We start from the raw sequence: 12210 nt of genomic DNA, 5'->3' as shown, positions 1-12210 counted from the left end.
CCTTTCCAGCCTTGGGCACAGCCCCTGCGCTCTACCCATCACCATCCTTTTAAAGCAGTTTAAACGAGCCCAACACCAGCGTGATCTGAATCTCATCTGGCTCCGCTCCAGATGGGCCACTTGAGACTCTCGGTTACAGGAGACAAAAGCATTTTCCTCTAGTGCAGTGAGAGCTTCAGGACCTCAGGCAGCCCAGCTCTAACAGGGCTCCGGCCAAGCCCTCCCAGACACAGGTGTTCCAGAGACTTCCAGGTACACGAGCAGCGCTGCCACACCTGACGCCTGTCCTCCCCACCACGCCAGACACTCTGCTCCAGTACCAGCACCCAGTCAAGCGGGATGACTCAAACGCCCCAGAGCCCACAGGCGCAGGAAAGCAGTGAAGCGAGCCTGGTGCGATGTAAACATTAGAACAAACGCGGTGACAAATGACAGCCAACGCTCGGTCTTGGAGTCAAGGAGACACGAGGATTGGCACTCACAAACACAGACGAGATGGGACGGTGGCTACCCAGCTCTCCGCCCCCCCTACCCGCCCGTCGTTACAGAGGCACTGCGTTTCCAGTATTCCCATCTGTTGAGAAAAGCAGATCTGGATTTTGATGTGAAGACTCCCAATTTTAAGTGTTCTCAGTTATCTCAGTTGTTAGAAACACTGCGTATATGTGAAATCTAAAAAAATGATACAAATGAACTTATTTACAAAACAGAAATAGACTCACAGACATAGAAAACAAACTTATGCTTTTGCCAAAGGGGAAAAGGGGGGGAGGGATAAATTGGGAATTGGGGATTAACAGATACACACTACTGTATATAAAATAGATAAACAACGAGGACCTACTGTATAGCACAGGAAACTATATTCAATACCTTGTAATAACCTACAATGGAAAAGAATCTGAAAAAGAATATATATATATGTATGTATGCATAACTGAATCCCTTTGCTATACACGTGAAACACTGTAAATCAACGGCACTTTAATAAAAAATGAAAACAGAACCACTGTGCAGATCAAAACAAAACAAAAAAACGTATCTGTGGGCCGTCAGTCTGCAACCTCTGACTTAGCTTCCTGGCCATGGTTTATTTGGTCCTGGGTGCCACGCATGAGTGACACTGAATAATTGAGCCAAAATCATGGGCCCAGAGAGATGGCCTGATTCTCACTGTCAACTGAGGTCCTAGATCTGTTCACCAGCAGTTCAGTCACGATGAAGAGGTACTAGTCATTACCTATACAGCCTAGCTGTTCCCCTCCTCTCCTGGGCACTGTCCCCTCAGGATTAACAAAGTGACACCACCGTTGACTGATCACAACGCCGGCCTCCAGCACCCAATGCACAGTGTGTCCCGGGCTTCCATTTCACACAGGACCACATACCGTTGACAAGTCTTAGGGTTCCTCTTCATAACTCCTCAGGGTTACGCCTCTACCTGCCCCCCACCCTTGTTTCCCTTTCCTTCCCTCAATCCCTGAGGGACAGATCCAACTCTCATTCTTCCAAGAAAAAATAAGTACGCCCCGGCTTTGACCTGTCTAAGGAGCCACGTGAAACGTGGCCGCAGCAAATGCCCCAAGACCTGTTCCTCCAGCTCCCAAGTGTGTTTGCAAAGGGTTGGGTCCACTTCACCCGTCTGTGAGGTGCCAGGAGAGGCAAGCGAGGCCAAAAGTGAGGAAGGAAGCCTCTAGGGGCGGCTCTGTTGGTTCAAGGGCAGTGGCAAGATGACCGAGAGGGACTCTTTGGTGGACCCAGGGACACAACCACAGCCTTGAAATTCTGGGGTCACTGTGCTTCGGGACACATGCCATAAATGACCCTTTCAGTATCCACTTGTCCCTGCCACGTGGTAGAGGAGGCGCGGGGGTGTCAGTCCTTGCCGCCACTGCCCCCCACTTCAGGGACAGTCCACACTTCAGGCACAGTCACTTCTTGACAGAACTCCCAACCCCGCCACCGCAAGCCGAGATGTCCAGCTGCGTGGCTGGCGTTTCCATGGTGTTTCTGTCACCCTCTTTCTCACCAAGGCTTCTCCCCTGCCTGACCATCCCCTTCACCACGCCCACCTCTCCAGGCCCTTCCGGTCCTCCTGACACTTTCCTCTTCATCCTCCTCTTCACCCACTCGAATCTGCAGCCCTCCCTCCTGGTCCTTCCAGCACCTTCCACTGGTCTCCCCCGCCATCCTGCATCCCCGAGGCAGCCACATCACTATTCATCCAGTCACTCAGCAAATACATGTTAAGCACCTAAAAGGGGTCAGCATTACTAAAGCAGCCCTTTCATCATTACACTCCTGTATTCAAATCCTCCATCTGCTCCTCTGACCCACTACTAATCTCCAAATCCTCTGGCTGGGATTCCTGTCTTCCAAAATCCGGCTGCAACAGGAAAAGGAGTGGGGGAGGAATGCTGGATTGGAAATCAGACTCCTGCCCTTCCCCAGCCATATGGCCTTAAGCAAGACACTTCATCACTCTGCAACTTGATTTACTCATCTGTAAAATGGGATTCCGACAGGACACTCCTCACAGGGATGAGGAAACATATAAAATGTTTAGCACAGAGGCTGGTATACAGTAAGGGCTTAATAAATATTAGTTGCTATTATTATTATTGTCACCATAATTTCCAGATGATCATTTTCACAAACCCTGCCCACCACAAAACCCGCTCGGCCAGCCGGTCCTGGAAGAACCTCTTCTCCCACCCCATCAGGTCCTAATCCTTCTACTCATCCCCATATGCCCTCCCTGACCACTATGTCCCCCGCCAAAGTCCCTGGGGCTTTGATAAGTCCTCTGGCAACTTATCAAGTGTTGCTTCTGACACATGACTCCCCTACAGAATTAGATTGCCTTTCACCTGCCAAGCAGAATCATACAAAGGCATTATCCTATCTTCCAGATTGAATCGGAAACTCCTTCACCTCAGCTATATTCTCTCAGCACCTTCTAGGCTTCCAATGGGTCATTAAATACACTGGTAAGATTGCTCCATCCATTCAGCCATGCTCTCTCCTGGGTCCCTGGTTGAGCGTTGGGGAGACTCAACTGACCAGGCTAAAACCCAGCCCGCCACATCTTGGAGGCCCAGGAGAGGCCAGGCTGAGCATCAGAACACCTGGCCTTGAGTCCTACTTTTCCTACAAACTCACTGGGTGACCTTAACAAACCCTTCCCATTTCCTGGCCTCAGTTTCCTCATCTGTACAATGGGTAGAAGGAGGGAGCTCAGTGGCACTCTGAGTGCAAAGAAAGCCCACACCCAAGAGGTTACAAGGGCCTGAAGCCCTCCCAGGCCTGAAGAGCCCTGCCCAGGCTCTTTGCCATGGCCCCTCTTCTGCTCCACACCTGCCAATGAGAGGGGGTTGCCTCCTCCCTGCACCCTCAGGAAAATAAATAGCAAGTCTGGATTCCTGGCAGATTGCCAGGAAGATTAAATGCAGATTTTTAAAGTGAAACCATGACAACATGATTCTAAATTCGTGGTCCCAGAATTTCCCTTTGTAAATAGTTAGAACCAAAACATCAGCCATAAAACTAAAATCCCAGGCACAACCTATGAAGCCTTCTCTGCTTAAATCTGGGAGGGTTTCCCTTCTGTGACACTCTCCGTACAGGATGCATGCAGACACTGACACTGGAGACCCCCACCCCACCCCTAGACGTGCCCCGTGTCTCCAGAAGGGCCTGTGTTGGCAAAGCCCCCACACTCGATGAGTACATGGGCATAAGAGTTTACAGGCAAAGCCAAATAAGCCGGGGGGCTCAGGGTTAAATTAAAGAGAGATTTTCCTCCCTTTCCAACTTGATGGAAGGGATCAGTGGCAGGTCCTGAGTCCTCACAGGCCTGTCAGTAAGGGCAGTCATGAGGCACCTCCTTCCCCAGGGGAATTCAGCTGTGTGCGGGACCCTACATGGGGTCCTAGGTGTCCGGGGAGGCTCACGCAGGCTAAGGAGTCACCAGTGTCATATCTGCAAGGCTCAGAAACAGATGCACTTGCCTGATGATCTTGGCCATATGGCTGAATCCTCATTTACAGGCAAAAGCAAGACCAAAAGGTTGGGTATAAATTACATCTGTTTTCAGAATCGTTTTTTTAAATACAATAGGACACTTGGCTGCTTAAAGGGGAGCCAGGGGTTTGATTGAGCCAATCTCATTCCAAACATCCCAACAGCCCTGGGAAGCAGGTACTTTAATTAGTGCTGGGAAGCAGATGCCCAGAAAGGTTCAGTAAACTGCTCACGTGGACAACCAGGAGACCCGCACCTGTGCTACTGTCATCTTGGGCTGGATCATTCTTCGTTAAGGGGGTCTGTCCTGGGTACTGTAGGATGTCCAGCAGCATCTCTGGCCTTTACCCACAAGATGCCAGTAGCATCCCCCTCCCCAAGTCATGACAATCAAAAACGTCCCCAGAAATTGCTAAATGACCCCAAAGCAGGCAGAATCCGCCCAGGAAAGAACCACTTGAGGGACCCTATTCCTCCCACACGCTATGACTTCTTTTTCATCTTGGTGGAAAGCTGAATCAAGGGCATACTCTCTACCCTGTTGTTGTTTTTTTAATCTGGATTTTTGCTGGGTTAGATTTATTTAACACTTTCTTTACTGTGGTGTGTAAGATTAAACATCCATGGGAATTGGATGAAAGTACGACCTTCCAATAAGACCAATAAGTCCTGGGGATGGAGTGGGCATTATGACTATAGCTAACACTGCTGTGTGATAGATGGGAAAGTTGCTAAGAGAGTAGACCCCAAAAGTTCTCATTACCAGGAAAAAAATGATTTTTTCCCTTTTTTGGCATCTATGAGATGATGGATGTTCACTATACTTATCGTGGTCATCATTTCACAATATATGTAAGTCAAGTCATTATGTTGTCCACGTTAAACTTATACAGTTCTGTGTATCAATTTTATCCCAATAAAACTGGAAAACAAAGAAAAAAGAAAACCCACTTGAAAAGTAAAAATTAAATTAAGATAAATATGTTTCACAACTATAGCTTCTCCCCCAATTCAAAACCTTGGTCAAGCAATCAAAAATGACCTCCTGATAAACAACAAGGTCCTGTATTCAGGGAATATACACAGGGAACTATATTCAATATCCTATGTACAGCACAGGGAACTATATTCAATATCCTATGTACAGCACAGGGAACTATATTCAATATCCTATGATAAGCCATAATGGAAAAGAATATGATAAAAAATATATATATGTATAACTGAGTCACTTTGCTGTACAGTAGAAATTAAACACAACATTGTAAATCAACCCTACTTAAATAAAATTTTTTAAAAATGACCTCCTGGTGCTACACAAGCACCACAATCTCAAAGTCATAAAAAGGGGCTTAACTTTCTAACCAGGGCTCTGCCCCAAGCTCCAATTTATTAAAATAATATTGATATACTAATGAGCAATAACTAAAAACTTTTCAGAACACTTTCCCCAAATCCTGAAAGCATTAAACTTCTAGATGTTCTCTTAAATAACTTTTATTCTTAGGACAAATATAAATACACAGACAATGGGAGATCCGGGGAATCCGGGAGAAGCAGGAACGTTTTTATTCCTTTTCAAAGACCTGGCTTAGTAATTCACTAAGCTCCCGTGGTTCCGGCGTCTTCAGGACACGACAGCGTGCAATTCTGCCACTGATCCAAGTGCAACAGCTGGGCAATGTCAGATCACTTAGAATTTGTCTTCCTCTTCGTCCCCCAGGAAGCACCAAAACAACCCTCCTTTCAGATAAGACGATTTTACACAGCTTTTGAAATAAGTGGCTGGGCATGCAGCCAACAGAGATCTGGGAGAAGTGTGGCCTGGGCAGGAGAGCTGGGAGACTCGACAGGATGGGGAAAGGATCCCCAGGAGGAGATGAAAGTCGTGGTTTCAGGTGGCAGTTTCTAACTTGTCTCCACCTCGTTCATAAGACACCACAGAGTAAAGTCAGATTCCCCCTCAGATCTCAAAGGGTAAAGTCAGACCTCAGAGAGCATGGGGGGCAAAAGGTACTGAACAGCGGCCACTGGCTTACGCTTGTTAACCCTGAATCCATGAGACCCCATGAGACGCTTTCCAACATCCAAAAATTGGAGGAGTTTTCTACTTCCTAAACACAGCTTCTTTATTGATTTCCTTCCAGCTCTCATAAACATGTCAAGCAACAGACCTAGGGAGGCTGGCCCTACTGCAAGCCAGGCAGAACTGCCCACACACACACACGCACACGTGCACGCACACACACACATATACCTGAAGGTACTCTGGCTCGAGGGCCCTCTGCCTCCAAACTGCCTTTCCCTCCCTCCAAGTTTGTCTCCAGTCTTTAAACAGTTTTCCTTAATGATTCCAATACATGAAAAAACTGTAAATGATTCTGCAGATGGGACATCAGATTGATTAATAAGTATGGGAAGAGACAGCTACTCAACCTCAATAAGAACTGGAGATCTGCAAAAGCAAGCAATGAGATACCCAATCATACCCATCTGATTGAAAAACATTAGAAAGTCAGATAATACTAAGTGTCAGATATGACGGGAGGATCTGAGAACCCCCAGATACTGCAGGTGGGAGGGTAAACTGGTACATACTCAAGGAAACCGTGTAAGAGTACCCCTGGGACCCAGGAATCCCACTCCTAGGGGTCCACCCCAGACTCTCTCATACAGGTCCTCAGGAAGACACACCTAAGGATGTAGCAAGGAGCTGAGTGCACAGACAGGGAGAAAGAAAATGAATAAATGTCCATTGAGAGGAAATTCAGACAATGTAGAAATATATCGTAAACAATAAATAAATACATAATGAAGAATCTCCCACAGTCACACATGTACACACGCATACAAAAAATTCTTTGCACATCCATATATATATATATTATTTATTTATTTATTTAATGAGCTCATACTACACATGCTGTTTTGTAACCTGTTTCACTCAACCAGCATATAGTGAGTATTATATTAGCATCATCATTTTTCACAGCTGCACAGTATTTCACTGTAAGCACTACCATAATTTAGTTAACCAATGCTCAATTGTTAGATACCTAGGTTACTTAAATCTCTTCACTGTTAAACAGAACTGCTCTGGACTTCATTGGCCATGCATCTTTGCTTCCTCTCCTAAGTAATAAAATTAGAAGCAAAGAATAGGTATTGCAGTAAAAACTGTGCGTACCTTAGAAATGGGACTGCTTGGTTAAAGGTATATATCTTTCTTACCACGATACACATTCTTTGCTTCTAATTGTAACAGTTTCCTTGGATCCACATTCTTTCTGTTGTCTGGCAAAGCGACTCCTTCAGGGAAAACAGACACACGGGTTATGTATAAGCAATAATACTTACTACACTCTTCCTCCTTTACCTCCCTCCCTTCTCTGTATCCATCGTTAAGGAAATGGCGGCCACTGTCCAAATAAGTCCCGATCTCACAGGTTCCCAGCATCAGCCATGCAGCTCATCACAGAGGACATTTTGAGACGCATCAGCAAAGCATCAGCAAAGCAAAATACTTAGGGGTTCATTCATTTGCTAAAAATACCTTTATCAGATGCCAGCTTGTGCTTGTAGCCACAGCAGGCATTAGAGAGGCACAAACGATTAAGGGCCAGTCCTGCTCTTAGGAGCCCTCCGCCCAGTAAGTTCAGCGACACTCTTGACTCCAAGTAGAAAATCCCAAACTCACATGTGCTCTGGAAGGGGGCCTTGCTGGGAGGCTTCTCAGAGGAGGTGACACACAGGCAGGCAAACAGCAATGAGCTGGCCACGTAGTCTTGGTGGTGGAGGGGACCCCAAGCAGAGGGTCAGAGGCACATGCCGGGCTAAGGCCACCAGATGCCGCTGGAGAACACCTGAAGGTCCAGCAGGGCGGGAACAGTGGGCACAGCTGAGATGGGGGCTTGAGAGGGAGGCGGGGCCCTGGTTAGACACAGCCAGCTTGCCAGCACACTGGAAGCCTGCGCACGGGGGGATGAGTGGGCAGAAGAAGGGTGAAACCAGACGAGGGAGGATGGGTGGGAGTGGGGACAAGGCTGGCTGCAGGAACGCCAGCCTGAAGGGCACTGCTGTGACTCCGGACACGAGGGAGGGAGGTGAGTCAGGCAGAAGGGCTGGCAGGTGGGGAAGCTCCCGTGGAGGAAGGGGTATGGCCCAGATGAGACAGTCTCAGGGAGACCTGAGAGGCAGAATAGCCAGGATGTGGTGACTGCATGCTAAGGGGCTAGGAGGGGAAGCAGGTAAGGAAGACGCCCAGTCAGGGCAGCAGGCCTTCAGGAAGCCCGATGAAGCGAGCGTGCAGCGGCCTGTGGAAAGGTCACAGTACAGACCACAGACTTGTAGTGTTCTAGAGTCTACCGGATGACTTACTCCCCGCCCTGGGATGCAACTTTCTCCTCTGCAAAGGAGCACATGGGACCTGTGTACCATCAAGGCCCTTCCCAGCTGTAAAATGCTGTAAGTTCCTATCCACATCAGAACTGGGGTGTCAGCTGAACCCCTGGAAACTCTCCCCAACAAGAAGGCCTTCCTGGAAAGAGAAGGCACATCCATAAGGAGCCTCTCCTGTGAAGTCGGAACCTTCCTCCAACGCCCAGCTCACAGGCCAGCAAGGACCCATCCCTTCCAGCCCTGAGTACCGGCTCTCCTGCTCAAACACGTGCCCTCACATCTGGCCACATGCTGCTTGCTTTTCGGCCCCGCTCCTGGGTAATACGGAGCAGACTGGCAAAATGCTTCAAATACCGTCTTAAGAAGTGCACCGCCTTGTGGGCTGAGCGGCCTATTTTGAGCAAAATGTTTCAAACCTCCAGGCTCAGAGCTGCTCTAGGCACCAACGTTCAAAGCAACTGAACAATCAGGAAGGCAGTAAAGGACTACGGCGCATCTGCTGAAGGCCAGGCCGTCCCTGGGCACGGGGACTGGACATGCCCACCGTCCAGGACTGTCTGCTGTGTGGGGGAGCCACCAGCCTGGCGTGAGAAGGGCCGTACGGAGGATGCACAAGGCTAGGGCTGGGGGAGGCCAGAAAAGGAAGCAACAGCCTGGCTCGGATGTCCAGGAACACTACCCAGAGGACGGAGCGTGGGAGCTGGGCCCCGGTGGCTGCGTGCAGTCATGGCAAGTGTGCAGTGGGAACTGGCCCAGGAGTGGACGAGCACAAGCCAGCCGCAGGGAGTGTCAGGAGAGAAGTGACAGGAGGTTCAGAAGGGCTGGCTGATGGCCACAAGGTGCACTGGAGCTAGTCTGTAAGGGTCTGAATGCCACATCCAGGTAGTGGCTACAGGGAGCCACTGAAGTTTGCAAGCAGAGGATAAAGGGCAGCGGGAAGGATGGGGTACAGAGAGGGGCAATTCAACGTCTGCTGCACATCAGGGGATCAGCACAGTGGAAAACAATGTAGCCGGAGCCAGGGCAGGGGATGGGGCGAGGGGATGTGGGCCCACAGTTCCCCCTTCTCCATTTTCTCAGGACCACTACCATTTAATCCTATGGCCCCACAAAGAAACACCTTGACTCAAAGTCACACAGCAACCAATAGCAAACCTCAAGGGAGAGCTCCCAACCCGGCCTTTCCAGATCTGGTTTCTGCTCCTGCTCTGAAAAAGCTCACAAGCCCCTGGCCCCAAACCTCCAACAGCTGATCAAACACCCAAGCACACTGTATACACTTGGAAGGGGAAGGCACAGGCTGTGAATAACTGACACACACATGCCCAGATTTCCCAGAGGCCCGCCTGAGTAACAGGACACATTTGGTTCATTTCCCGCAAAACCAGAATTTCCCAGGCATTAGGGGGAAATGCAACCCTCCCTGCATCCCCTGTAGCCCTCTCCATCCCCCTGCTCCAGAGACCCCGGCCATCCTTTCTAATTTCCCACTTTCTCCCTGAACTTGAGCAACCTACAAAAAGCCTCTCCAAGATCCCTCATGCCCCTGCACATCTTCATTGCGGCAGTTCATTCAGGCAGGGTGGTAGGCAGAAAGTCACTGAGGCCACCAAGGATGGCCAAACACCCTAAAGCCCAGCTCCAATCCCTGGCGCAATGCGCGCCTCCCACAGGTATCCCCACAGGCTAGACACTGCTTCTTTTGGTAGCAGAACGGATGAAAAGAAAAAACAGCAGGTGGTGCCTGAGAAGCCCTCAGAGGGAACAGAGGGAGGCTCGGCAAGGTGGGTAAGGTTCAAATCCTACTTCCACCACTGAGCCTACTTGAATAAGCCACCTTGCCTCTCCGGAAAATTTTTCCTCATCTATGAAATAGGTATAAAAATAAATTCCGTGTAAGGGTGTCATAATTCGGAGCGCGATGGAGAGTGTTAAGCATTAGTGGAGAGTGAAAAGGAATTCAATATTTTTTATATATTTATTGATATATATAGATACATATCATAGCTATAGCTACAGCTATAGCTATAGATAGAGATATCGTTCGAAGGGGAGAAAATTCCTAAAGCGTGTAGCAGGGAAAACCAGCCGAGTGCAACCCTGTGGAGCAGGGCCGGGAGTCCCAGGCTAGCGGGAGCGCACCCAGGCGCCGGGGCCGGAGCATTGGTGCGCGCAGGTGCGGCGGGCGCGCAGTGACAGCAGGTTGGCGGTGCAAGTTGGCCCGCGGGGGCTGCAAAGGGGCGGCGGACCCACCTGAAGACGCGCAGCAGCAGGCAGGCTATGAGGAAGGCGGAGAAGGCGCACGCCACGATCACGGCCGCCTTCAGGGTGGGCAGGTCGCGGAGCAGGCTGGAGATGCGGGTCACCAGGGCGTCACCGCTGCTGTTGGAGCTGCCGCCGCCGCCGCCCGCCGCCTCCCCGGAGCCCATCCCGGTGGCGTTCCCGGGCCCAGGGCCGGGCGGTGGCCGCGGCTGGCGCTCGGATCCGGACTGCGGCGGGGCGGCGGACTCGGCTCTGCTGGCGCGGGCGGCGGGCGCGGCCAGGAGCGCGAGCAGCACCAGCAGCGGCAGAAGCCGCGCGGCCGGCGGCGCGGCGCGCATGGTGCGGTCCGGCGGCCCGGGGTCGGGCTGGGCGAGCGCGACGGAGCCCTGGGTCCCGCACCGGCGACGAGGCCTTCACCGGCTACTCCCGCGGCGGAGCCAGGCGACTGCGCGGTGCTTGGCAGGAAGCTGCGGCGCCCGGAAGAGTCCGAGCCGCCCGCCGCCGCCGCGGCAGCCGCCACCAACACGTTGCACGGAGTCATTCGACGGGCCGCAGCCCCACGTGGGCGGGGCAGGCCACCAGGCCCGGTGCGGGCTGCGCTGCTCTCCGGGCGGCCCCAGTTCCCTCGGGACCTGGCACCCCCTTGGAGAAGTAACAATAGCCAGGCGCTGTGCTGCACATTTTACATTTTCTCTATTTCATTTAATCCTGCAACCCCCTTAGGAGACAGGTATTTCTGTTACCCTCCTTTAATAGTTGATTCAAGACCCAGAGAGCCTGCTCATAGTAACCCAGGTTGTGTCAGACTGAGAATCGAAAGACCATGGCACCCGGGGCAAGCCTCCATTCTACAGATGCGGAAACTGAAGCCTCCAGAGTGAAATGGGCTGTCCGATGCCCTATGCAGTGCATATAGTTCAACATCTCCCCAGTTAACTTCTTTTTCTCTGAAAGAGTTTCTTATCTCATGGCTTCGATCTTTCAGACATTGTGCACCTCTGCTTACGAACTGGATTAGGATGTGCATTTCTGCATTCACACCTTTGCTGTGGAATAGTCTTCCTCCCAGGTTGAAGTTTCAGACCCCAGGGAGTAATTGGCTTGCTGCCTCTGGTTTGTAAGCTAAATGATACTTAAGTGGAGAAAGACAGTTATGGATGTTCTAGTGTGAGACCCAAAGTCGGGAACTGATGCAGGGCACAGAGGGCTTTCCTGGATCACTAGGAACTATACTGCAGGCCTCAGGTTCCACCTTTCAGCATGAGGATGGATCCTGGCAGGAAGCTCTCCAGTAACAGGTAAACACACATGACAAGTACTCAGTGACCTTAAACAGCTCACTCCTGGTCCTACTAAAAAGAGCAACAGATAAATAAAATATAGTACAGTGTAGTAGTTAGCTACTGCTTCCTAACAAATTATCCCCAAACTTCACAGCTTAAAACACACACATATATTATAGCAGAGTTTCTGTGTTTAGGAATCTGAGCATAGCTTAGCAGGGTCCTCTGCTTCAGGGTCTCTCAC

General features: G+C 50.4%; 1 protein-coding gene across 2 annotated transcripts in view; it reads right to left on the bottom strand.

Annotated features, from left to right (window-relative positions):
* The window catches only part of FAM174B (family with sequence similarity 174 member B), a 33218-nt gene extending 21477 nt beyond the window's left edge, over positions 1–11741 (bottom strand). The window contains exons 1-2 of one of the 2 annotated variants that reach the window (XM_073801367.1): positions 10675–11741; positions 7255–7332 (exon numbers count right to left, since the gene is read on the bottom strand). In XM_073801367.1, the coding sequence (XP_073657468.1) occupies positions 7255–7332; positions 10675–11021 (425 nt within the window). In that variant the 5' untranslated portion in view covers positions 11022–11741. The remainder of the gene's footprint in view (positions 1–7254; positions 7333–10674) is intronic. The other variant, XM_019945624.3, reaches the window with a different exon arrangement.
* Between the last annotated feature and the right edge of the window lie 469 nt (positions 11742–12210).

This window comes from Tursiops truncatus, chromosome 2 (genome assembly GCF_011762595.2).
Source record: "Tursiops truncatus isolate mTurTru1 chromosome 2, mTurTru1.mat.Y, whole genome shotgun sequence".
NCBI classification, from domain to species: domain Eukaryota; kingdom Metazoa; phylum Chordata; class Mammalia; order Artiodactyla; family Delphinidae; genus Tursiops; species Tursiops truncatus.
Note: the sequence above shows the minus strand (reverse complement) of the source record. Positions and strands in the feature narration are given on the sequence as shown.